The 27,449-nt window shown below is 36.8% G+C and overlaps 2 protein-coding genes across 5 annotated transcripts; one reads left to right on the top strand and one right to left on the bottom strand.

Annotated features, from left to right (window-relative positions):
* Positions 1-1,464: 1,464 nt before the first annotated feature.
* On the bottom strand, positions 1,465-9,178 carry PJVK (pejvakin). Of its 3 annotated transcripts, none has more exons than XM_079131249.1 (7): positions 8,410-9,178; positions 7,103-7,811; positions 6,251-6,446; positions 5,045-5,186; positions 3,615-3,732; positions 1,981-2,079; positions 1,465-1,777 (listed from the first exon to the last, which is right to left on the bottom strand). In XM_079131249.1, exons 2-7 carry the CDS (start codon positions 7,311-7,313, stop codon positions 1,485-1,487), a joined length of 1,059 nt encoding a protein of 352 aa, XP_078987375.1. In that variant the 5' UTR covers positions 7,314-7,811; positions 8,410-9,178; the 3' UTR covers positions 1,465-1,484. The 3 variants fall into 3 exon arrangements, with proteins under 3 accessions (XP_078987375.1, XP_078987376.1, XP_078987377.1); XM_079131250.1 differs by having other exon boundaries at positions 7,103-7,292; XM_079131251.1 differs by having other exon boundaries at positions 7,103-7,170; positions 8,410-8,428.
* Positions 9,179-9,281: 103 nt separating this feature from the next.
* Positions 9,282-26,422, top strand: PRKRA (protein activator of interferon induced protein kinase EIF2AK2). 2 transcript variants are annotated; one of them, XM_079131252.1, is made up of 8 exons: positions 9,282-9,493; positions 10,045-10,214; positions 12,096-12,177; positions 15,245-15,323; positions 16,348-16,465; positions 18,128-18,222; positions 22,363-22,537; positions 25,740-26,422. In XM_079131252.1, exons 1-8 carry the CDS (start codon positions 9,429-9,431, stop codon positions 25,895-25,897), a joined length of 942 nt encoding a protein of 313 aa, XP_078987378.1. In that variant the 5' UTR covers positions 9,282-9,428; the 3' UTR covers positions 25,898-26,422. The 2 variants fall into 2 exon arrangements, with proteins under 2 accessions (XP_078987378.1, XP_078987379.1); XM_079131253.1 differs by lacking the exons at positions 9,282-9,493; positions 10,045-10,214; positions 12,096-12,177 and adding an exon at positions 14,021-14,159.
* The last annotated feature ends 1,027 nt before the right edge of the window (positions 26,423-27,449 follow it).

Genomic DNA, 27,449 nt, shown 5'->3' with positions numbered 1-27,449 from the left:
ATTCTCTATATCTATAATTTTAAAATCACTAGATCCTTTATGATCAGTATACTCATACTTCATTTAAATAATATACTCTACCCAAACCAAAATACAGTAAAATATATATATGGAAATTTTCTTATGATCCAAACTTTATAATTCTACTTTTTCTGATTCATTAGTGTTTGTGTACTTTTAAGTTTATTTTTTTAAGTATAGATGATTTTTTTAAGTTTAGAAAATGTACCCTAAAACTGTTTAACATTAAATAATTTAAAAATAAGTTGGTAGTCATTCTAAACTTAGTTAAGTATTTCAAATCTACATGATTGCTTTATGCCTTCATTATACTTACACCTAGCACTGGGTGCCATGATTATATTTTGAGTTCCAGAATTTAATTTATTATTTTGGGAATTATTTTAATAAAGGTGAATAACAATGATTTAGTTTGTGTATGAAAAATTCAGATGTCTTAAACAGTAGATGGAAAAGATCTTTCAAGCCAGGCATGGTGTCATGTGCCCATAATCCCAGCTACTCAGGGAGGCTAAAGCAAGAGGATCATCTTGAGCCCATATGAGTTCAAGGCCAGACTGAGCAATGAGCAAAAAATAGAGACCTTTCAGAACTAAACATGCTAAATGTCTTAAACATTTTCAAAGAAGAAACAGACATCTGTTTGCCTTAACTTTCAAAATGGCAATAGAAGCCAGATGTATGACAGACTTGTAATCCCAGCTACTTAGGAGGCTGAGGGAGGAGTATCACAAGTTCAAGGCCAGCCTAGGCAATTTAGGGAGACCCTGTCTCAAAAAAAAAAAGTATAGTTCGGTGGTTTAATCCCAAGCACCACAAAAGATAAAAAAAAAATTAAATGACTTTTATGAAGGCAAGAAAAATATTAAGCAAGTTCTATGAAGACAAAATTAGCATATGTACATCACAGAATGGCAAACTATTACACAGTTAACCAAGTACACAAAACTCCATGCTGAGCTCAGTGTTTTTAATTTGATACCGCAATTAAACATTTAGAATTATATTAAATTATTAACACATTTTTCTCCTTTTACCAGACCAAGAGCACAAAGGTCCATAAAGTAGCTACTTGTGCATTCTTATCATCCTTAAATATTGAATTAAATTTGATTAAAAATAAAATTGATATATTAGAAAAATCTCTTAGGTAAAATATTATCATAGACTCGATCCCAAAAATGATCCTAAATTAACTGGCAAAATTATGAAGGAATGAATATCTATCTTCTGAATTTTAGATTTGAGCTTTTTTACATATGCGATGTTATTAATCATGACGAGTTATGAGGTAAACAGTTGTGTCATATCTTCACTTTACACGTAAGGCAAATGACAACTCCACAGGTTTTCCATCTCTTCTCTCACTCTAACTTAATTCATCAAAGCAAACTAGATAAGTTAGAGAAGGCTTATGGCATGATTGCACTTAAGACACCAATAAGCATATTGTATATTTCTTTTTATTTCATTCTCTTGTGCCAAATATCAAAACAGGGGACTGCATGAAGTCTCACATACTTCTGTCCATCTACAGAACACTGAAAGCACCCGTAGACCGTCTCCCTTTTTAAGTTCCCCATTCCACAGAGTATGCAAGGCCCTTTAGGAATGTTGTGATTAAGTAAGTTAACTCGGATATGAGTCCCTTCCTTGAGTGAAATATCAGTCATGCTGACAGGTTTGTCGTAGTACTCAGAAAAAAGATCATCCAAGTAAAGCTGTGAACGAGAAATGGCATCCATCACTCTTCTATCTAAAAGGACAAAAACAGAAATGTATTAGACGTCAAAACAGAAAACAAACAGGCCAAACTGCATTTGTAAATATATGAATCTAAACCATCAGTCATGAAACAATTTGGCTTTTAAATTGAAATTTTCCCTTAACACATGGCACTATTGAATATTAATCCAGGAAGGAAAAAAATGCATTTGAAATACTCTTCAAGAGACATACTTCTTTCAAATAGTATATTTCTCAGTCTGTAGAGCAGTGCAAACGTTGGTGTTTCTTCCCTTTCAAATCCTCCTTTTGACACTGAAGTGACACAAAGGTCTACAAAACAATTTTGAGAAGGTGTTATAACTTGAACAACTCATATGTTATTGGATGTTTTATAGGAGCAATGAATTCCAGTCCATGCCATTCATTCCATTTTTTAAAGCTAAATTTCAGAATGTTTTGGAAAAAGTTCATTCATATGGTACAAAATTCAAATCGTACAAAAAGGGCATATAGTGACAAGTCTCTAGCCCACCTGTAACCAGCTAGTCTCCCACCCCAGAGGCACTGTTGAGTGTCTGTGTATGCTTCCAGAAATACTCCATATTATTTTACAAGCATAAAAGAATATAATTGTATATAAAATTCTTTAGGACCAAACAGTTACATACTAGATACATTTCTTTAAAATATGTCTTAGATGCTGGGCTCAGTGGTACACACCTGTAATCCCAGAAGCTCAGGAGGCTGAGACAGAAGGATCACAAGTTTGAGGCTATCTTCAGCAATTTAGCAAGGCCCTAAGCAACTTAGTGAGATCCCATCTCAAAATAAAATATAAAAAGGGCTAGGGATATAGCTCAGTGGTAAAGCACCCCTGGGTTAAATGTCCAGTATCAAAAAAATTTAAAATACAATAAAAATAGAGATTATTCCATGTCAGGGTCTATAGAGATCTCATTCTTAATGGCTTCCTAGTATTCTGTTTTATGGATGTACTATTTTTTTATGGATGTACTATTTAATGAGCTCCCTTAAGATCATTTTCAATCTTTTTTTATTAAGAACAGACTATCCTCGTACCCAAACCATTTCACACATGTGTAAGTACACCTGTAGGATAAATTCCTGGAAGGGCAAGAACAAAGCATACTTACACTTTAAAATTGGATGGATACCAGTATATCCTCTTCCCAAAAATCAATAGAACTGTAAAAACCTACACCTAAGGAGTTCCAAATAGAATTTACGTAGAACATAGTTTTGTTTCTAGGTTTCCCATTCTCTCCTCCCACAGAATTGCAGAAACATAAACAGATCTAAAAATGTTTATAAATTGGGGGCTCCCTTCCTGGTCCTTTGGGCTATACCTGGACTTGGACTGGCTGGTGGTCAACCAAAGGTAAAGACCTGTGAAACATAGAAGCTAAAGTGAGCTATGTTGAGCTATTACACAAGAGGACTATTCTGGAGGAAGTATCTTTACTTCTAGTTATGTTTTTAAGGGTAGTACAGGGGAAAGTTGTATCTAATATAAGTAAAACTGAAGTAAGAAAAGTTGTCTATGGTGCCCTGACACTTCGGGCCTCTTGCTTCTACTATTCCTATTTGCCACATCAAAAAATATCTATCAGAAGGTCACTCATTATCTCCCCATGACCCCATGACTGACTGTGCTGAAAGCATCATTCTTCTATGATTATCAGACAGAGACAGGGGAGGAAGGGAGGGAGGGAGAGAGAGGGAGGGAGAAAGAGGGAGGGAGGGAGGGAGAGAGAGAGAGAGAGAGAGAGAGACTGACTTTCCTATTAAATTCTCCTTTAAAAAAAAAAAAAAAAATCACTGTTTGAAGCAGATCCTCCACTCACCGAAGGCACCATCCAGGTAAATGAAGAGTTCAAAAACACTGAAAGCTATGGTTGTATGTGCTGGAAAAACAATAGCTTTGTCCCTTCCCTTGGGGTTCTGTTCATCCATAAAATGAAACTATATTAAATAAATAAATAAAGAATAAAATAACATTATTAAGGACCCTAACATGTCAGGATAGATTTTTTGAGAAGCACATTGTCTTTTACAATATAACTAAAACAAAAAACAAACAAAAACCTCTTCAAGTAAAGAATTACCCTGCTTGAATCAAACTGTTAAAGCAGAGATCCAAGTGATCCAGCAGGGACTGGTAATCTGAACCAGGGAAGACTTCTCCACTTTTTGCTTACTTTGGTACTGAAGAAAAAGATTAGGGCCACCCCCAACAGTAATGTTCTTTGCAGTAGAAGTCTTTTTCTTTGAACGTTAAATCTTAGAAAACAACTATGTTTAAGTGCTAGAAGTGTTTTCAGTCTAATCTCATCTACTGTTTCAAATCCTCCAGAGCTTTCTGCAGCTTTCGAAAGTTGTCACCCATAATCAAGTAATGCTTCAGTCTGTGCTCCTCAACTCATCCAAAGTTAATCAGAATTTGGTGGACAGCTGAATGTCATACTGAACAGAACCTTTATTTGTAAAGACTTGAAAAAGATTATCGTTTAACTATATCTTTCTAACAACGTGTCTTAATCCCAACATCACTACTAGGTGTCACTGAATGGCAAAGATAAAGAATATCATAATTGGGGTCAAATTTAAACCCACATAACTTTCTAATCTTTAAAAAGGATTTAACATTGAATGAAGCATGCTTTACCATTGATAATATGAATTTAGAAAAATTATTTTAATACAAAATATAAATTCAACATTTAAAAATTCTAAGTACAAATTATATAATTTACAGGCATGACAGCACACACCTATAAATCCCAGCTACTCAGGAGGCTAAGGCATGAGGAGCCCAAGTCTGGGACAGCTTTGGCAATTTAGCAAGACCCCATCTCAAAATTAAAACATAAAATGAGCTGGTGGTATAGCTCAGCAATAAAGTTCTTGCCTAGCATGTGTGAGGTCCTGGGCAAAATCCCAGTACCTCAGAAATAAAATAATGTAACTTCAGTACTTAATTTTTTTTTCCTTAAAATAGCACTTAATAGCAATACCAGAGATGTTGGCATACAGATTATTCAATAAGGATTAGTGCTTTATCTGCACCATATTACACAGGTTTAGAATCTGTTTCCTTGGATTTTTTTTTCGTACTCTTAAACACAGTCATTACCGTGCAAAATCCTACACCATGGCAGCTATTTCATCTCAACATTTAATGAAATACCTAAGTCTTATTATAAACTGAGTGCTTAAAAAAAAAATTATTAGCAAGTCTGTAGCTAATAAGAAAAGCCTAATGCTTATGTCCTACCCGCATGGCCTCCCCTCGAATGCCAGCATGCACAGACAGGGAGCACTGTCGCGTGGTTCTAATGCTTTCCATGACCACGCACAGCACAGCCTTTCTGCTGCTCCGTGACTGACGTATCAAGCTGTGGTCGAAGTTAATTTTTCTAAAATAAAAAAGAGACAATCATGAGATTCTTCAGCATCAAATTATAAATAATCAGGCACATTTTTTGCTATATTGTATGTTACTCAAACACGGTCCATCTTAACTAAGTGAAGGCAGACCTAATATAAATCAGAAAATACAGATAAAAATATGTGAATACCATGCCTCTCCCTCTAATTTCTTAAAACATGCTCATGTGGAGTGTTTTATTTTCTCTGTTGAGTCTGTTGGAGGAGTCTCTGTACATTTGTTAGAGACATTTTCTTATTTTTTCCACTTAATAATTTAGCAAATTTGTACACAGCCTTATTGATTCTGTGGAACACTAGAAAATTTTCTTCAAACCAAATGATTCTTTGATATCTACCCTTATCCAAAGTTCAGTATACTGTGATAGCAAAACCAGACTGGTTGCAAAATGAAATTACAAAAATGTTACCATAAGAAACCAATGCCTGGGGAAAGGGTCAGTTCTCCTCCTCTCCCGCAGCCTTTCTTCAGAAAACCTAACTAACCATGGATCCCTACCTTTTGGATTATAAATAACTGCCCTAGGAGTCTGACTACTCCCTGGTGAAATGTAAACATCCCTGTGCCTCATTTTCAAGGCTGGATATTTAACAAATTCATGTGAAAAGAGCCCTTTATTCTTATTTCTTTCTGTAAGCATGCTTTATGTTAGAGACCTTGCACAAGGCCTTCAGCCCTGTAGATTAGGATTTTTTTTTTTTTTTTTTTTTAAAAAAGGAAAAAAGTCCTAGTGATAGGATTGGTGTAAGATGAGGCCAAATAACCTATAAATGTCATGAGATACTGTGGATCCGGGCTGAGTCTGGAGTTTGCTCTCCTCTGGGCCCACTGGTGTAAAATGATGTTTGGAGTTCTCCCCTCCCTGAGTGCTGCTTGCTGCTTCTCAACTGGTCTGTTTTCCATAAAAATACTACTAACTTGTTATTTTTCAAAAAAATCACACAAATAAATTACATTAGTAAAATTAAGCATTCTTTGACATGATGTTTATATAATTAAAACACTGACATGTATTTGGATTATTATACTGACCGGGTAGTAATTTCCTTGAGTAATGTTGATACTTCCACTTCATGTTTGGTTACTACACCAAATGAAGCTTTTACTGCAATGGAATCTGATCCAGTAACATTAATCCCAACGTCATTTACAATATGGTTGCCTCGCCTTCCATAAAGTGAAACATCTGATTCATCTTCATAATTCAGTAATTGATAAGATGAAATACCTTTATGAAAAGGAACCTAGTATTTTTAAATGTCTCCAATTCAGCTTACATGGATTATCTAGAGTAACATGTTAATTTACATTTGAAGATTCAATCACCCAAATGTTAATAAGAAAGGCTACATTTCAGGTCAAAATTTAAAATAGCAATTCAATTTTACAACAACAAACTCAAATCCTCTGTTTCGCCAACAGAACTTCTTAAACATCAAGATGTACTAGGTTGTTGAAATAAAAACAATATAAGCAATAACTTATCAAAATGTCAATTGACTTTATAATCTAGCTTTAAAAATACATTTCAGTTTACCAGTTGTAATAATTGAACCGTAAAAGAATACAAACTATTTTCATCTCATTCGTAAGAGATGAGATCAAATAATACGCTAACTTACAGATGAAAAAATGTTATGTCATTTTCTAACTTGATTTTGGTTAAAACAACTTAAAAAAATTGGTAGACTTTAAAAGTATTTGATGAGAGATTTGGTACTATATTAACTTTAGGCATTGTTCATCTCAATGTTATCACTTTCATAATAAAGGTTGCTATTTTCATTGAAAATATGTATTACTAATGTAACTAGTATACAGGACCCCTGTTTAGGTTACTAATAACAGTTCCCTGAGTAGTCACTCCCAAACATTTAAACTTACCAGCTGAAATTTCTCTGTCTCCTAGGAGAATATCTTTCAGTGTAAAAGGTGTTGAGGTAAATTTATATCTAGGAAACAGAAAGCATCGCTTCTTTTTTACCACCAGACTGAGAGGCTGGTATTTGTCAGCTTCACTGAGGCTTGGAACAGGAACTAATCTCCCTCCATTTCCAACTTGCTTGACAAAGCTCTTGGTAGCAGCAGCAAACATATTAATATCAAAACGTCATCAACCGCTACCCCCAGGTAACAAATCCATTTTAAAACAAGAAAACCAGGCACAAAACTAGCTCACTTGATCTTAAATACAATTACGCACGTTAAAAATATAAAACATGCTTTCACCAAGTAGTTTACCAGTGTAGACTTCACAATGCTGCCTCGCTTCATGTGTTCAAGTAATGAATAATAGATCAACGGTGTAAAATGATATACTAAAAGCAAGTTTAATTTGGACTGGCAATTTATAGCACTAAAACAAAGAAAACCAATTCAAACATACTATTGATGTCCTTGATGAGAATCATGGTTGATAGTGATTTTCCAGTAGCAATGGGCCAATTCTGAGGGAATCAGATAGCCCCATGGGAAATGCTGCAATTTAGGCACTAACATTAGTCCTGGATACCATCTAGAATGGACCTAGTCCAAAGGGAATTCCTTCACAAGTTCACCAGGCCAAACAGTTCATGCAGGAACATTTCCACATCTGCATGTTCACAAAACCAGGTGCTTAATATTAAATATAAATTCACAAAATATAGGGAAACAATCGCCTGCAGATCTTTACAAAATACTAAATTAAAGCCACGTTACACATTTAGAAAACTATAAACTATTATGCAATGTTTTCTTACTAAGAAGCTAGGCACTCAGTCTATGTCACCTGAAATGGACTCCTGCTGCACTTACTTTGTTTTTATTTAGTCATTATTATTTTACTTAACCTGTAAAGAGATCTATTAGAGGTTTTGGCTTGTTTTTAAGGAATTTTATAGCTAAAAATATATTTTAAAAGCAACTCTGAACTAAAATATTGCAGTGCCATCGGTTTTAATATAAACGTTCAATATCTCTTTGGTCCTTAAAAGGTGTTCACTGAAACTAATACCGTTAGGTATTAGTTGATAAACATGCATATATTCGTCGTGTATTTAATTCTCAAATAATGGGAATTAATTTGATTAGATAGTTTTTTTTTTTTTTTCACTTGCATTCAAGTATCCAGGGCTCACATGCAACCCAAACCGTACTTTAAAGAATGTGCTTTGTGAAAACAGTATTGTGCAAAACCATCTTCAGAATACCTTGTAAGCACAGGGAGCCATTTCAGCAAGTGGAAAGCATTTAAAGAGAGGACACAACTCAATGTCGCGGCCTAATCCCCATTAAAGGTGGTGCATCCACCAACGCGATTACAACCGACAACACTGGAACCTGGCGTATAGAAAGGCCTTCCTTTACACCTAATGCGCCTTGCCGGCTCTGCTGGTCCACCGTCTAAATTGCCACGAACGCCTCCAAGACAAAGGAGCCCGCCCAGCGGGAGAGGAGGGTCTCCAGACGCCCCAGTGTGCTAGGAGGCAGGACGCAAAGGCTACGAAAGCCAACAGCAGCTCCCAGGAGCCCATTAAATCAAGGGTCTCAAATTTCGTCGCCAGGTTCTGGGAGCTTCCCTAGCAATTTTGCATTAGCATTTTCAAATCTTTCTTAAAGTGAACCTGTCCCCAGATTTTTCTCCCCACCGCTCAAACACATGGGACTTCTGGCCTCACGGACTCTGAGCCCACAAGAATAAGCTTTATTTCCGAGGAGGAAACCACCTCCCTCTAAGGCCCCAAAACTCCGGCTCCAAGCGCAGCTACAGCGGGAGGGAAAAGACCAGTCAGGAAGCCGCGGGAGCCTAAGTGGAAGGCAGGCGGGAGCTGGGAAAAGCCTGGGAGGGCAGAGGGGGCGGGACCTGGAGAGGGGCGGGGCCGGGCACCGTGAAGTCCCGGGAGCCGAAGGGGGCGCGGGCGAGAGCTGGGAAGAGTTGGAGCTGCGGAGGGGCGGGCCTTGGAGAGCACGGGGGCGGAGCCTGGCCTGGAGCAGGGCCCGGAGTCCGGCAGCGAGGGGGTGTGGCCGGCGCCGTAGCGCTGCCCCTCCTCTCCTTCCCCCACCCGGCCCCGCCTGTCCCTTTCGCAAGAGGGACGCAAGCAGCGAGGAGAGGGGGAGTCGAAGGAGGCTGTAGTGCTGGAGAGCTCCTCTCGGGGACCGGCCGACGCGGGGAGCGAGAACGCCGTTCCGCACCACTCTTTCTCGCGCTGCCTAGCCGTCTCTTCTCGCCATGTCCCAAAGCAGACATCGCGCGGAGGCCCCACCACTGGAGCGCGAGGACAGCGGGACCTTCAGGTCAGCTCCCGGGCAGTAGAGACCGCAGGGCCGAGAGTGGTGGGCAGCAGAGGCGGGGGCGGGGAGCCGGCTCCGGCGGCATTCTGGGTAAAGCCCCTTCCTGGAGCCCCCCCTCCACTGCGGTGCTCTGCCCCGCCCTCTTGGTGGCGCCGGGCGGGGGTCTGTGGCCGCGCCCCGCCCCTTTTGTGGCCCGCGGCGGCGCGCCGGGTGGACCCGGGTGACCAGAAGTGCAGCGCGCGGACCGGGTTGGTTGGCTTGGTCTTGAGAGTATGCAGTGAGCGTGCCAGCCTTAATCCCCTGAGAACATCTTTTGCCAGTGTTCAAGTTGTCTGTTAAAGACGTTCCTCCTTCACCCGGCTAGCCCCTGCTGGGTGACTGCCGCAGCAGAGCTGGGAGACAGGTGCACCAGGGCCTTGCCAGCTCTGATGCTGGCAGCCAGGAAGCTACGGTAACTCCCAGGTCACCATTGATGGCCGTCAAAACTGGCCATTGTATGCTTCTGCCTCTCTCTGCTTCGACATGCAAAGCACACCTTTTTCTGGTTTTTGCAGTTTGGGGAAGATGATAACAGCTAAGCCAGGGAAAACACCAATTCAGGTATTACACGAATATGGCATGAAGACCAAGAACATCCCGGTTTATGAATGTGAAAGATCCGATGTGCAGATACACGTGCCAACTTTCACCTTCAGAGTAACCGTTGGCGACATAACCTGCACAGGTCTGTATGCACAGTTAACCCCCTTGACCCTGCTGGTTGGCAGTCCAGACTTGGTGTTGATTTTCAATTGGGAAAAGCGCCCCTTTTGCCAGTGACAGCTATGAGGAGCAGGTTTTGAAACGGAGACCTCTTATGTTAGGTTGTTAAGAGCTTTCAACTTCATCTGATTCCTTCCCTAATTCTCTCTTCCTCAGATATAAGGATGCTCAGATAATAAAAAGTTATCCAGGCATCCTACAAAGCTCTTCATATACCCTAGGATTCTTCCAAGAATTAAACAGAAACCAAAAGGGTTCTTGGAGCCCTGATAACTGGGTCAGTAGGTACTATTAAGTTTCATAGTTTTATAGATTATAGCAGACACAGGGAGGCATGATCCCAGAATTTTCTGAGCTTCCCTCCTGTACTTATGGAATCATTTGGAACTTTGGGCCTATTGTATCACTCTTAATTATGTTCACAAAAAAAAAAAAAAAAAATGAGGAAGTTAGGAAGATACCCATACACTGTATTACATAGTAGCTTCTAGTTCCTGAATCTGTACAAGTATTTTGTATAAGAAGTGTCCCTTTTTTATACATGAAGAAACAGGTTTAGAGAGATTATAAATAACATGCTCAGAGTCACACAGCAGAGAAGTTTCAGAATTCAGATTCATGCCCATTTGTAAATGTGGACATTATTTCCTCATGTACCTATTTAGTTGCAAACATAAAAAATACTGAATACTAAATTTAATTTCGAAGAATGCCAAGAAAAAAAATTAGTAGGTAGACTGAAGTTGTACCATCTGGTAATCTGAAGGTATCATTTGTTTGTGTTCCTGGAAATTGAGAACACTGTGCTAACCCTTTGAGCCTTTGCAGGTGCCTTTTCTCTACCTAGAATGCTCTTCCAAATCTCCTAGCTCCCTCCACTTTACTATCCTTTCCTCATCTTTGAATTGTGCATTTCGTTCTCTCTTCTTCATGAAACTGTTCTGAATCCCTGACAAGAACAGGGGCATGACTGCTTCCGTGTGCTCCCTAAGACTCACATTAGGCTTGGTATAACTTGTACCCCTCAATTTTTCAAATACCTGTTAGCAGACAAGATCCCACACTAGGCCATCAGTCCTTGAGGGCAGGGAATCTCCTTAATTCTGTGCTATGTCCCTAACATTGTATGTTAATAGATAAAAGAGTATGGTTTTTGTGTCCTCTGACATTGGAAGTCACAATTCAAACTTATTCCCTGAGTTTTTGAACTCAGAAGGAAAAAAAATGATTGAATTTACTCTTTACCAGATGCAACTGCTTGCTGAATTAAAATATCAGTCTTATCCCTAGACTCCCTTATCTACAAGGCAAGAGTTATGGATTGTGTGGAAGACTTAAGGCATAAGCTGTCACCTATTACTGCTTAGGCTAGCATAGGGGTTTGATCCAGAATAGAACCAGACTGTCAGAATAAAATTGTGCATGTTTCACTGTCCAAAATTTCTGTAAGTTTCTTCTGTAAAGGAGATTTGTTGCTGCAGAAGAACTTCCTATCCAGGAATAAGGGAAGAGTGAAGTATTAAGTTGCATTTCTTTAGGAGGTATGACGTGTGATATCATTACCATTTGTATAATGAATATATAATGTAAAAAGAGTAAAACTTTTTATACAGAAATGCATAGACTTAAATACATGTAACTTTTTAAATTGTGATTTTGTTCATGTATCAGCTTCACATGGTGAATATTTTATTACAGTGTGTAACTGCACGTAGTGTATGTTTTCAGTACCAAGTGCATATATGAAAAACCTTTCATGACTTTGTTTCATAGTATGACAACATCTCTGTAAGCCACACATTTTCACAGGAGTTAAAGACTTTCTTTTTACACTTTAATTCAGGTGAAGGTACGAGTAAGAAGCTGGCAAAACACCGAGCTGCAGAAGCGGCCATCCACATTCTGAAAGCCAATGCAAGTATTTGGTGAGCTAAATTTCTTTGTATTTTGCAGCCCAAAATGATGATGGCTGAGGTAAGATTAAAAATCTGAATGTGCTCCCAAAAGCATCAGAGTAAACAGTTGTTAATATGTGAACTCTGAAATTCTATTTCTTTATGAAAACCTCTAAAGATAGTTCTATCCAATTAAGCCCAGCAATTAGCTATTAACTGCAGCCTCTCATGAATTAGGCTTTACTTTGTTGTTTTTAGATGGCGTGCAGCAATAGGAAGCCATGTCTTTGGCTACTGTTAATATTCTGTATTAAGAATTTGATTAATTTTTACACTGAAGAAAACAAGGTGTGAGATGGAAATAAAAATATTCTTTCAAGAATTCTCATTGGGAAGAAGGAGGTAGAGATTTCCTTTTATTATAGAATGTATACCAAATACAAAAGAATGTTAACTGGGATATTCTTGCCATGTTTTTCCAAACTGAATTTTTTTTTTTTTTTTACATTTTAGGTGAATCTTAGAGAATTCATGTTTCATAAAGTATTATCCTTTGGTTTCTGTTAGGCACACCATAGAGCATAGTATGTCTTCAAATTCTTATACATGCACTCAAAAATGCTTGAAGTTCAGGCTGGATGTGTTCAAGCTGGATAATCCCAATGACTCAGGAGGCTGAGGCAGGAGGATTTTAAGTTCAAGGCCAGCCTCAGCAACTTAGGGAGACCTGAAGCAACTCAGCAAGACCCTGTTTCAAAATAAAAAATTAAAAGTGCTTGTAGGTGGTTCAGTGGTTAAGAACCCCTGGGTTTAATCCCTGGTACCAAAATATAAAAAAATAAAGAAGTCACTGGTGATATACTAATTACTAGTAATTACTAATATACTAATTACTACTAATTACTAATTACTAGTAATCTTTCATTGATTTACATTTCTTTCTGATTTTTAGCCCCTGATCTTATATGTGGGTTTTTCCTTTGAATTATAAAACTCAGCTTGAAACAAACACCTGGTTTTTTTTTTTTTTTTTTTTTTTTTTTTTTTTTTTTTGCGGTACTGGGGATCGAACTCAGGGCCTTGAGCTTGCAAGGCAAGCACTCTACCAGCTGAGCTATCTCCCCAGCCCAAACACCTGGTTTTGATACACATTATTCCAAATTGCAAAATATACACAAATATGTAGTACATAAAATGATTTTGGCTACAATAAATAGTTCTGGGTAATAACCTCGTCCACTCAATTTGCTACCCAGTGGTAGTTCTCTATGTCAACAATCTAAATAGATTCTTATGTCTTTTTGGTAAGTTGATAATATTCAATAATTATTTAAAGAATTCTGAAAGTATAGTTTCAATTTGTCCCTGGGTTCAATCCCCAGTACCAAAAAAAAAAAAAAAAAGATGCTTAGAGTTCATTCTGGTATAATCTGCTCATAGCTAACTGCAAAGACCTGTGGAATTTGGAATAGGTGTTTTGTTCTGTATCTATAGCAACTCTTTTGGATTAAGGATTTAGGTTCTCATGCAATACTCTTTCCTTTTCCTAAGTCATTCTAAACCTTTTGGGGAGTTTAGAACCAGTGACATAGTAACCCTCTAGACAAGCACTTAACCCAGACAGGCCTTGTATTTCACACAAGATGATGCTTGCTTCACTGGGGTCATACCTTACAATTGATTTATGCTAGCTTTCAAGACATGCCAAATACCATGGCAGATTTTGAGTTCTGCCCCCACTGGTGATGGCTGTGCTATTTCTGAGTGGCCCAAAGGTCAACCCAACATGTTGAGTACATTGGTAGAAATGAGTGTACAGTGTGTCCTTTCTGCATATAGGTACTTCACGTTGTCAGCAAAAAAAGCTAACAAACTTTACTATATATTTGTGCTTCTTGACAGATAAAATGGAAATTACTAAGCTGTAATCAGGCCTAAAGTGACCTGATTTAATACAGAGACTTTTTCACTTCTCCATCACAATTATTTGGGTAGCTTCGGCATGCAGCATTGTAAGTGAATACTCGTATCTCATCAGCCTATGTAAAGCTTGAAATTCTGGCAGTTGGAAAAGAAATCTGAGGAAATGGCAATAGTTAAGCCTCTTTGTCATGGAAGAAATGATTCTTCCATTCCTTAGGTGGTAGTAACTTTGGAATGCAGTTTATTCTGCATTAGGCATTGATCTTCCGGATAACTAGTAATTTCAAACTGCCTTCAAAAGATTATTCTTTTTCCCAAATCATAATCTCCATATACTGAAACCAGATTTATGTAGGCCATCTATTTTATGCAGGATATATAGAAATATTCCAGGATTATCTTACCACTGAGTACATGATGAAAAAACAGATCTCTCTTCCATAGTTACTTAGATGGAAAAACATCGATGATATCCATATTGCTAGGATAAATTTCTTGACTAATACTCTTTAGTTTTTTTGTGTAATCATAATAGTGTACTTTGAATGTTTTTTTTTAATCAAGCACCTATTATGTATAAAACACTACAAAACTTATGTAGATAAGTAATACACCGTATCATCAAGGAGTTTACAATCTGAATTAGGAAAGGTTAGGTGAGGGTCAGACAAATTACATGTATTTCTAAGACTGTATAAATTTATGGTCAGTTTCCTTAAAGAGTCAAACCAAGCATGGCATGGTGATAACACCTGTAATTCTAGTGACTTGGGAGGCTGAGGCAGAGGATCTTAAGTTCAAGGTCAGTCCAAACAACTTAGCAAGACCATATCTCAAAATAAAAAAATAAAGAGAAAGGGATGTAACCCATTGATAGAATGTCCCTAGGTTCCATCCTCAGTACTAAAATAAAAATAAAAAATAAAAAGTCAAACCAAATGTTATAATGGTTCAAAGGAGTGAGTGGGTAAAGGCTAGGCTCCTTAGAGGAAGTAACATTTGATATGTACAGATAGATGTATAGCTCAGATTTCCATAGAAGTTATTGGAAGAAGGGCATCACATGTAGAAGTAATGCAAGAGCTTTGGCATAGAGTTGAGTGGAAAATGCTTCTTGTTTAGTTATTACTTTAGGGAAATTATTTTACTGAGTAATATTTTAAAATATGTTTAGCTTTGCAGTTCCTGACCCCTTAATGCCTGACCCTTCCAAGCAACCAAAGAACCAGCTTAATCCTATTGGTTCATTACAGGTAAGTTATATAGTTTTTCCATACTTAACATTTGTCTACTGATAAAATATAAAATTAAATGGTGGTATTATAGTGCCTAAGATAATCCATTTTATATTTTAAAGATAAGGTGGTGAAATATTTTGCTTTCCAACTTATGATCATTAGATTTTACACAGCTAATTTGGAATTATTTTTCATTTATTTATATTTTGGATTTTCTTCCATATGCAGTATCTACCTTTGGCTTGTGGAATTCTTATTTGAAATTAACAGGATCTCCTTACACATGGGTAGAGTGTGTTATACTTCAAGAATATTTCTTCCCACTCTTGTAACAAACCTCTTTCTACTTCTTTTGAGAGAAGATTTTATAAAGAGCCAAAAGTGGGTAACCTATCTCAAAAAAAGAGATGTAATTTATTTATTTGTTTATTCTACCAGAATTATATTTATACACACACACACACACACACATTTAGCTTTAAATTTCTGCATGCAGAATATTCTTCTTGCAGATTATTTATGTGCTCTCTTAGGACTAATTTCCTCCCCATTACTCGACCAATCCTGTGGTCTCTTTTCTGCTCTATAAGTTTTTCTATTGTTTTTTCACCTTCTGCTTGTAACCTCATCCCAGTCTGTTTGCTGTCTCTGCTCCTCATGAGCTCCTGATCAAATGCAGCAGCAGTTAGCAGCTGCAGGTCCAGAAACCTGTAGCCAGGAGTGCAGAGGTTTTAGGAACTGAGGGCAAGGAGATCAGTAGGTGTCTCCTTTGGTGTTCTCAAAGAGGTCAGTGGTGGCCTTTCTCTCATATCAGCTCACTATTGCTTAAGATAGCAATGCCATTCATAAAACAAAACTGCTTTCATTTTGATGTTTAATACAAATATATAAAAAAATGAATGTTTATGGGAAATATAGGATCTTTCCTTATTTTCAAACATGACTAGAAATAAGATTTAAATCAAGAAGAAACGTAATTTATGTGATTGAGCAATTGCGCAGTTGAAATTACTATTAAAGCCTCATTTTAATTTTATAGGAATTGGCTATTCATCATGGCTGGAGACTTCCTGAATATACTCTTTCCCAGGAAGGAGGACCTGCTCATAAGAGAGAATATACCACAATTTGCAGGCTAGAGTCATTTATGGAAACTGGTACTTGTTTCTTACCATTCAAGACATTTGCAATATTTTCAGATGATGAATGACCATAGAAATCTCTATTGTTATATTTTTTCTGGGGAGAAAAATTGATAAACTCTTACACTACTATTTCTAACTTTCTAAGGTAGAACTTAAGAATAAATATTTGGCTGTGTAATCCCAGCAGCTCAGAAGGCTGAGGAAGGAGAAATGAGAGTTCAAGGCCACCCTCAGCAACTTAGCGAGACCCTGTTTCAAAAATTATGAAGACCTGGAGAGGTAACTCAGGGGTAAAGCAGCCCTGGGTTCAATCCCCAGTACTGCCAATAAAAAAGGAAGAAGAATACTCATATTTCTTAATTTGATGTTTTTGAAAATCATAAGTTGTTACTAGAAAGACATTATTTGCTCCATTCCTTAAATAATCTTCATCTACATATTAGTGATTTAAACAACTCATGTGGGAGGAAAAACACTAGTAAATCTCTTAATGTTTCAATAGATATTCTAGAAAATAGGACTAGAAGAAATTAACATTTGAAAAAGAGGTGTTTTGTAAGAGAATAGATGGCCAAAAACTTGCAATGAGATAAAAAATAAAGTAGAAATTGTCTTTTGGAATTATGGTAACTTTTAAGTTATCCAGGATGTGAACTATGAGGAATAGCAACCACTTAAATAAGTACTAGTGAGAATTTCTCTTCACTACTCTGGTATGTTTTTGTCATTTTCAAAGTGACTTAAAGTAGACTTTTATCTTAGCTGGATATTAGTTTCAACAGCACTCTGTGCCCCTTAGAGGTGATGTGGCTAGTATAGAACCCCCTGGGCCAGAAGCAGCATCACTCCTTTGGGTTCCTGATGCAGTCCTTTATTTCAACAGTGAAACAAAGAATCTCCCTGGGTTTCAGATTTTTAATCTACAGCTCAGGAGGCTGAGGAAGTAAGATCACTAGTTCAAAGCCAGCCTTAGCAGAAAGCCAGTCATTAAGCAACTCAGTGGGACCCTGGCTCTAAATAAAATATAAAACAGGGCTGGGGGTGTGGCTCACTGGTTGAGTACCCTGTGTTCAATCCCTAGTACCAAAAAAAAAAACCCAAAACAACAAAAAAAAAAAACAAAGAACAAAAGCAACTATTTAAGGTGTCTTTTAATTCTATCATTTTTCATTCCCTTCTTACTCATGTTAAAGAAGGAAATTCTACAGTTGTCAGTATAAAAGATTGTAAACAGGTAGTGGATGTTGAGAGAGGGATTATAATTCCATTGTATTTTGATAAATCTGAATAATTGGTCAGAATTAAACAAAATATTGTTCATTAAAGCTAGGCATAGGGAAAATAATTATTGAAAAAAAGCAGAAAGTATAACTATTAAAGAAAAGGAATAAAATATAAAGAATTAATAGTCATTTGAGGGTTCGGGGTGTAGCTTAGTATTAGAGCGCTTGCCTAGCATGCATGAGGACCTGAGTACAATCCCCAGCACTGGGGGGGAAAAAAAGGAGAGAGAGAGAGGACTATATATATTATAATGAACAAAAACCATAAAAAAATGTTATGTAGGTAAGAAAATAGCCTAGAAGATAAAAACCATAATCCCTTACACATTAGATCATCCTCTGTGGACACTGATTTCTTTTCTAAATCTACCATTTCTTTTTCTTTATATAGGAAAGGGGGCATCAAAGAAACAAGCCAAGAGAAATGCTGCTGAGAAATTTCTTGCCAAATTTAGTAATATTTCTCCAGAGAACCACATTTCTCTAGTGAGTATTGAGCAGACAGTTATGATGTTAATTTGATTAAGCTTTTCTTACTGTTGGAAGCTTTCCTTGATTTCTCATTGGATAGATACTTCACTGTTGCATTTTAAAAAAACCTTTTCATCTTTCATTTGCACACTACAATGTTAGCTGCTTTCTGTGTGTGAACCAGAGCTACATGGGGTGACCAGATAAGAGGACTTGAGAGACACAGTCAATTCAGAATAATAAGATGGAATCTAAACACAATAGTCCCAGCTGGGGTTGTACCTCTGTGGTAGAGTGTGTGCATAGCATTTGTGAAACTCTGGGTTTGATTCTCAATACCAAAAGTTAATGAAGGATGAAGAATAAAATGATAGGCCCACTAGTGCTATTTTGGTCTTCAAAGCAACAGCACTTTTCCAGTTTTTGTTAGTTCATTCAGTTATCCACTCAACAATCATTTAGGGTGCTCCTACTATGTGCCAAGGTCTGTGCCCAATAGTGGGCTACAGTAAATGAACAGTCTCTGCCTCTAAGGAGTTTATAGCGTACAAAAGAGGGAAGACTGCTACACACAGGTCCTTATGGGGGGCAGTCAGGGAACATGGAAGAACGTATCTGATGTAGACTGGGGTTTCAGAAAACCTTCAAGGAGAAAGTAATGTCTTAAGCTGAGACCTATAGGATGGGAATGAGGGGAAAGAATTCCAGAGAGAAGAAAAAGCTGTGCACAGGGGCTGGGGTTGTAGCTCAGTGGTAGAGTACTTGCCTAGGACATGTGAGGCACTGGGTTCGATCCTCAGTACCGCATAAAAATAAATAAATAAAATAAAGGTTTGTGTCTATCCACTAAAAAAAAATACTGAAAGAAAAACAAAAATTGTGCACAGACCCCAGGGTGAAACATGATATGCATTCTAGAAACCCTAAGGGAGTTGGTATGTCCAGGGGGTAGTGTTGAGGGGGGAGTTTCAAACAGGGAGGCCACAAAGGTAAAGAGGGATTACATCTTAATGTGACTGCTATACTAAGGAGATTGCACTTAATCCTGAAGGTAATACAAAATCATTAAAGATTTTAATCTGAGATGGACAGGGTTCACTGTGTATGTTAGAAATCACTTGACAGGGTTTTGGTGAGTAAATGAATATTAGGATTAGAGAGACCTGTTAGAATGCTATTATAGAAAGCAGATGGAAAACAATTACCTAAACTAAGGTAGTGGCAGAGGAAATGGAAAGAAAGAAATAGATTTAAAAAATATTTAGAAGGGAAGGGCCATGATAACTGATTGGTTGTGGGGAGTAAAAAAAAGGGGGGAAATAGACATTTTAACTTGACAACTGAGTAGATGTGGCACCCTTCAATAACGTGCCAAACAGAATTTGACAGGACAAGGCTTTTGAGATTGAAGTATGTGTGGAATACCCCAAGTGGAGATACTAAATAGGCAGCTGGGCAGATGTAAGGCTTAAGAGATTGGGCTGTTCATGATAGGTGACTTGAGGTTCTGACATCCTCTCTACAAATGTGAAATTATAACTGTAGCACTGTCCTCTCTGAACTATGATTAAAAAATGGCTCATTTTATAGGAAAAAAATCAAATCTAAAGAAGTGTACTAGAAAACTGTCAGTTGTTTTCTTTATAAATAGCAAGAGCTGGAATATAAAAGTGCCCATTTTTAAAGTATGTAATAAACTTAAATGTGCAAGGACTCATGTAAGGAAGAATTTAAAACTATACTGAAGAATATAATAGAAATTGATTAAATGTAATGCTGTCTCTTCATTTTAAAAAAATATTCTTTTTACTTGGACACAATACCTTTATTTTATTTATTTATTTTTATGTGGTACTAGGGATCGAACCCAGTACCTCAACCCAGGGCCTCACACATGCTAAGCAAGCGCTCTACCATTGAGCTACAACCCCAGCCCAATCTCTTCATTTTTGATAGGGAGACTCAGTACTAAGTTTATCTGGAAAAATAAACCTTGAATAATAGCCAAAAACCAAAAAAGTAGGGGGTGGGCTATAATCCTATTAGAGAAGAAAACTTAGAGTAAAACAGTAGTCACGAAAACAGGTTACTGATACAAGAAAAGGCAGAGGATAGAATAAAGAATCTAGGTGTTGATGCTAATGCATATAGGAACATGGTGTGTGGCAACAGTGAAATTTCAAATCTCTGAAGTGTAAGTGCCTATTATTCAATAATGATGTAGAAACAACAAATAGGTTTGGAGATGGAAGGGACATGTATATTTATTTATGTGTGTGTTGTGACATATATTTAGTTTGCTCTTTTATTCCTCACACTAAAATAAATTCCAGATGGATGAAAAATTTGAACATAAGAATTAAGATTCCATAAGTATTAGAAACCATGGAGGAATTTTCTGTTTCACAAATAGTAGCAGGTAGAAAGCTTTTTTAAGCACAACTTAAAAGCTAGAAGCTTAAAATAAAAGACTGATAAATTTGATTAAATAAAACTTCCTACACTACCAAAAATCTGTAAATAAAATCAAGAGAATGAAAACAAAGTAAGAAGAAATTATCTTCAACTCATGACTGTATAAGGACTGTTTACAATACTATACAGAAAGGTCCAACACACCAATAAAGAAGACAGCTCAAGAGAAGAATTGCAAATTATTGAAGAAAAAAATGGTCAGTTTCATTCATGCAAGATAAGATACTTTCACCTTTCAGATTGGTAAAAACTGTGCTGATATGAGAAAAATGAGCAAGATATAAAAGAATAAGCTTTCATTTTTGTTTAAACAGATTGTGTGTATATATATGTGTGTGTATATGTACATATGTATGTGTATGTGTGTGCGTGTGTGTGTGCATATGTATGTACCTGTAAACATTTATGGAAAGATAATGAAGAAATGTGGAAATGTTTAACAGTGAATACCTCTGGGGAGTGGAACAGAGGCTTCAGGGAAAACATGGTAATAAATTGTGATTTAAAATAATTTTTTTGGTGCTGTGGGGTTGAACACAGGACCTTGCACATGCTAATAAGCAGGCACTCACCACTTAGTTATATCTCCAGTCCATAAAAAAATAAGAAAAAAAACAGTATTTTTTCAAGTTTCAAACAAGTAATATAAATTTTCATTTATTAAATTTAATAAGTTACTTGATTCTATTTTGTCATTGTCCCTATGATCTTTTGTAAATTCCTTCACCTGCCATGTGTTATAATAAAATGAGACTAAACATAGTGGCTCTACATACTTCATAAAATAGTTGTGTTTATTAATAGTGTATGAAAGAGACTTGAGAACTATAAACTAATGTGGAAATTTGAGGCCTTCTAAAAACAGATGAAAAGGGAAGGATTTAGGTGAGATGAAAGGAAAGAGGAAAAAGTGAAAGGAAAGGGAAAAAATTAACTTGGGTTCTGGAAAATAAGTCTGATAAGAACTTTTTGACATCCTGTCTTTTGTTTGAGCAGCTTGTTCTTCTCAAACCCAACTCACATTTCATCTTTTTAAATTTTTATTTTGTTTTCTGCTTTATGACTGTCAGTTGTAGTGACTGATATTCAATACAAAAAAAACTATGAAGTTATGAAAATTGTTTTATATTTTTATTTGTAAATTCCTCCATTAGGCAGATTCAGTTATTTGCAGATTTTGTTTATTGTGCTCTCAAATTTCTACCTCCTAAGGTTACCATCAGAAAATTCAGCAGAGAAACCTTTGCAATACGTATAAGCACATATAAAAAAAATTTTATGTGTGATTTTTGTTTCTCTTATATGATGTGGGCCCCTCTAGGTCTCCAAAGTTGCCACTTAGATAAAAGGAAGCACCAACTTGGTCAAAAGAGAGAAAAATAATTCATTAAGGATCTCAACAACTTCCAACTCTAATATTGATAAACAAAAGTATTTTTGAACATAGTGTGTGTGTTTTATTTATTTAGTGTTTTTTTTAAAATTTTTTCATTTCAAGGTGTTTTTTAAATGTAAGTACATGTTAGCATTGTTTAGTTTACATTGGAAAGATAACCACATGGTACCCGTTTAAATGTACTTTCTGAAGTATTAAATGTATTTAATACTTGTAAGTATACTGATACTGGTGTTAGTAGGCAGTCCTAGTTAAGAGTATAAATCTTCATCTCTGTTTTTCAGACAAATGTAGTAGGAAATTCTTTAGGATGTACTTGGCATTCCTTGAGGAATTCTCCTGGTGAAAAGATCAACCTACTGAAAAGAAGCCTCCTTAGTATTCCTAATACAGATTACATCCAGCTGCTTAGTGAAATTGCCAAGGAACAAGGTTTTAACATAACATATTTGGATATAGGTATGTTTTTTTTTCCTTTGGCTTATCCCAAGATAAATTTCTTTTAAAAGTGTGTTTGAAAACAAAAGTTTCTGTTGTAATTTATTATTTCATTAATCAAGGATTCTAACTATAAATAATTGCCAGAGCAGTAGTATATATAGTTGATATGTCCAATTCTTGTGGATAGTAATAGCTAACATACAGTTCCAACCATAAAGTCAGTAGCTAAAAGTCATAGTTTTAACTGTGTGCCAGCACTGTACTGAGGACATTACATGTACCAATTAGTGAATCCTCAAACTGATTGTGAAGTGAGTTCTATTCTTATAAAAAGTGAAGAAAGTAAGGAACAGAAAGATTGAGAAACTGACCCAAGAGCACATAACTAGTCAGTGGTAGAACAAGATTAGGGGAAGAGGATCACACAAGGTGGCGCCTGCCTGTAATCCCTTTGGCTCAGAAGACTGAAGCAGGAGGATCACAAGTTCAAAGCCAGCCTCAGCAATTTAGCAAGGCCCTAAGCAACTTAGTGAGACTCTTGTCTCAAAATAAAAAGGGCTAGGGATGTGGCTCAGTGGTTAAGTGCCGCTCAGTTCAGTCCCTGGTACCAAAAAATAAAAAGAAAAGAGGAAAAGAAAATTAGGGGAAGAGTCCCAGGAGATTCACTGGCTGTTAGTTAGGTCTGTTAGGCATTTGGCAAATGAAAAGGCTCCCCATTTTTTCCACAATACCAAGTTTGTGTGGGCCAAACCATGTCTCTCCACTTAATCATTGAGTACCAATTCTCAACAGTAAAGGAGAAAAGTCAACTTGTAGCTTTATCCACTCCAGCTATCATCTATTTTCTTTAATTTGTAGTCTTTTATATAGATAAATATGGACAGATGGGAAAGCAAGTCAGTGTAGACTTTCTTTTAATTCAGTTTGTAAAGCTAGCTGTGTGTGTGTGCATGCATGTGCACGCATTTGGTAACTTATATCAGCATAAAGAGTGAAGAATTAGATATCCCTATACCAGCCTCAGTGAGATGTGGGGACCCAGTTGTCAGAGATACTAGCACTGGAAGATTAGAGTGGTTAGGAGCTGAAAGAACTTCTGATATTATCTGCTACTTTGGAATTCAATGATGAGTCACGCAGTGTCTCGATGAGCCAGGAATAATGCAGAACCTGGAGAGTTAACGAAGAGAGGTGGTCAGGAAAGATGATTGTTGAGAATTTATTCATTTGGTAAATATTTATTAGTGTTTATAATTTGTTGAGAGTTTGGGATACAAAGATAAATGAATTTTATCATGAAGAGAACTATGGAAGATATGGAATCTTGGAAAAGAAGGAATTTGAGATGAATATTTTGGGTTATGAATTAATAATGCCTTTGAAACTATTATCAATTTTAAGAACTAAATCATTCTTATAAATATAGAACTAACTTTTGGCTAACTTTTATGCAGCTATCTTCAAAGAAAATGTACAAATGACCAACAAACACATGAAAAGACGTTCAGCATCATTAGTCAATAGGGAACTATAAGTTAAAACTACAGTAAGATACCACTTCACACCCACTAGAATGGCTATAGTCAAAACAATGGAAAATTAGCAGGTGTCTATGAGGATGAAGAGATTAAAACCTCATACATCATTGATGGAATGTAAAATAGTTTAGCCACTTTGGGAAAGTTTTTTGGTTCCTCAAATTAATTGCCAGCAATTTCATACCTAGTATAACCCACAAGAATTGAAATCTGGTATTCAAACAAATAACCAGTACACACATATGCACAGCAGCACTATTTGCAAGAGCCAAAAAGTGGCAATGACCCAAATGTCCACCAACAAATGAAAGGCTGAACAAATGTGGAGTAGCCATACAATAGAATTATTATTCAGCCATAAAAAGGAATGAAGTTCTAATATGTGCTACAGCATAGACGATAGTGAAAAACATTATGCTGAGTGAAAGAAGCCAGACACAAATGGCTGCACTTATTATGATTTTATTTATATAAACTATTCAGAAACAGATAATCCATAGAGATTAAACAACAGGTTGTTGGTTGCCAGGATTGGGGACGAGGGGATGGAAAGTAACAGCTGAATGGGTATAGAATGTCCTCTTGGGGTAATAAAGATGTTTTGAAACTGGGTAGAGGAGGTACTTGGACATCACTATAAGTGTACTGAATGCCACTGAATTGTTCAGTTTAAAATGATTGATTCTATGTGAACTTAAATTGAAAAAAAAAAAAGATTCTAGAACTCAAAAGCCTCTCACTAAATAATCCCACTTTATCTAGATATTTTTCACTAAATTGACTAGCTAAAATAGAAACTTTTAATCATGACCACTTCGAATAAGTCATACTTCATTCTTAAGTTTTACTTCTTAAGAACCCATGCCTCATTTTACCATTTTCAGAAGAGTGATCATCAGTTGATGAGAATAATATGCATTTCCTGGGTTTAAGTGGTGTTTTTAAAACACCATAACTGAAATTGCACAGACTTAAAGTCCTAAGAATAGGAAGGCACAATGGAGTTTTTTCCCTGAACCAGGTTGTTTCTTGTTTGAAATGCCTACTGAAAATGACATCCTACTGGGAAATAGCCTCTTTAGTCCTCTAGCAAATGGTTCTTTCCCTCTTAAGAAAGTTGCTTAGTTCAGCACCAGCACTTTGCAAACCTTGTTCAACTAGTCACATTAGAGTTGCCTTTCGATCTTCTTTCAAGTGCAGGAGCCAGCCACCTCCAACCCCAACCCCACAATTCTGATTGAGTGGCTAGTGCTGAATCCTAAACACCTGTGTTTCTTTGCCGTTCTGTCAGATGCTTTGAAGCAGTATGTTTGAGAACTGCTGTGGCTGAACTACCATTTCTGTTATGAAGTTGGGGGTTGAACCAAAGTGCTCTCCCACTGAGCTATATCCCCAGCTGTTTTTTATTTAATTTTGAGACAGAGTCTCAAGTTGCCCAGCTTGGCCTTGAACTTCTGATCCTCCTGCCTCAGCCTCCCAAGTTTCTGGGATTACAGGCATGCACCACTGCACCTGACTCATTCTGGTTTTTTGTTTGTACAAGCATGAGAGAAATGATGTGAGAATGGAATAGTGTACCATGAATGCTAAAAGAGAAATACCAAAAAAAATGATTGTTTTTATAAAGAATCTGCTTTTTACACGGTTAACACTAATCATCGTGTTTGCTTGTGTCATTACAGAAGAACTGAGTGCAAATGGGCAGTATCAGTGTCTTGCCGAACTGTCAACCAGTCCTATCACAGTGTGTCATGGCTCGGGCATCTCCTGTGGCAATGCACAGAGTGATGCTGCCCACAATGCTTTGCAGTATTTAAAGATAATAGCAGAAAGAAAATAAACTTAGATCAACTCAGAAAGTCCTTCAGTAGCACATACAAAGTTCCCCTGTCACTCCTGCCCCAGTAAAACTTTTACTGTAATGTTTGTGTGTGGTTTCCACATCTCTTTGGATTCCATCAACACTCCAGATTAAATTAATTATCTCCTGGTAGTTATTATTAAGCTCTTTTTAATGGCTTCAACTTTGTATTGGTATATTGTCTTTATAAACTTTGTACCATGAAGCAGAGCATAGACCCATTTTACAGGGCCAGGCACATGGGAGGAAGAAGCTGCATGTTGGATGATGATGATGAAGAAGAAAACGAAATAAAACTACTGCTAGCAACAGTCTTACTGGTGCTTAAACTTTTATTTTATTTTTGCGCAAGGCTTTGTAAATGGAATTTGAAGGAAGCCCTTTAGGATTAGATGTTGAGGGACAACTTTGGCAGTCTTTTACTGAATGTGATTATTAAATTTCTGGGAACATGATTGATATCCTGTGTATTTGAAACCATGTAATAAAGAGCTGTTGTTATAATGGGGTTCTGCTCATTTATTGAAGAGCTACTGACTTCACTTTGGCTCAATCTTGTAAGTAATGTTTTAATATGGATAGTCTATTATTTACATAACTCTAGTTTACTTCTGAAAGTCAAAGGTAAAAGAACCTGCGGCCTAAGCAAAATTTATATATGTGATGAATCACTTCCTTATTTTCTGTAAGCATATGCAACATTGTATTTTTCTTTGACATAACCATTCTTAGATGAAGTAGTACTTGAAAAATCATTAGTGGCATTACCAAAGAACCCCAGAACCTTTCTAGTTCATCCATTCCATTATGTTTCAAACAAAGCAATGAGTGATTAAAAGAATAGAAAATAAGTCTCACAGGTCTTGATTTTACCCTCCATTTTTTCATGTATTATCTGAGACATGTAATATCTGAGACACCTTAAGTCTTTCATGTGTCAGCATCAGCTAGTACAAGCTTTGTAAATGAGATGAAAGTCTGTTGGCCCTGTGTTCACAGCTCAAGAGAGCCGCGTAGAGAAAGCAGGCTACGAATGATGACAGGAAGTTCTGACTATCGCAAGTGTTTTTCTCTCTGGAAAAGAATCATACCTGATTTGAGAATAATGAAACTACACAACAAAAGAAAACCAGTACATGTAACTTTTTTTGAAATTCTAAAGAACACTTAACATAGTTCCACATTACAAGTGGAACTTACATTAATTACATCATGGAAATTTAGGTACTTTTTTGGTGAGGTTAAGGAATGAGTTAAAGACTGGAGGCAAAATTTAGGCATAAACAGATCCTGTGGGTTTTTGAAATTGGACTAATCTTGGGGTTTTGGGAATGCTCTGGAATATCTGTCTTTCTCTAGAGTTGACATTAGGTTCTTTTGTGTAATGAAATACCAACTTTGAAGAGGATAAATTGGGGGAAGATTTCATAAGGCAATGGAAGAAGAGGATGAAGCCCAAGTGTGAGAAAGACTAATGTAATTTTGTTATCCACAGTTCAGATGTATTTGATAAAGTGATGAGCTCTGGGGA

This window comes from Sciurus vulgaris (assembly GCF_902686455.1).
Source record: "Sciurus vulgaris genome assembly, chromosome: 3".
Lineage (NCBI taxonomy): Eukaryota > Metazoa > Chordata > Mammalia > Rodentia > Sciuridae > Sciurus > Sciurus vulgaris.
This window is presented reverse-complemented; position numbering and strand designations above follow the sequence as displayed.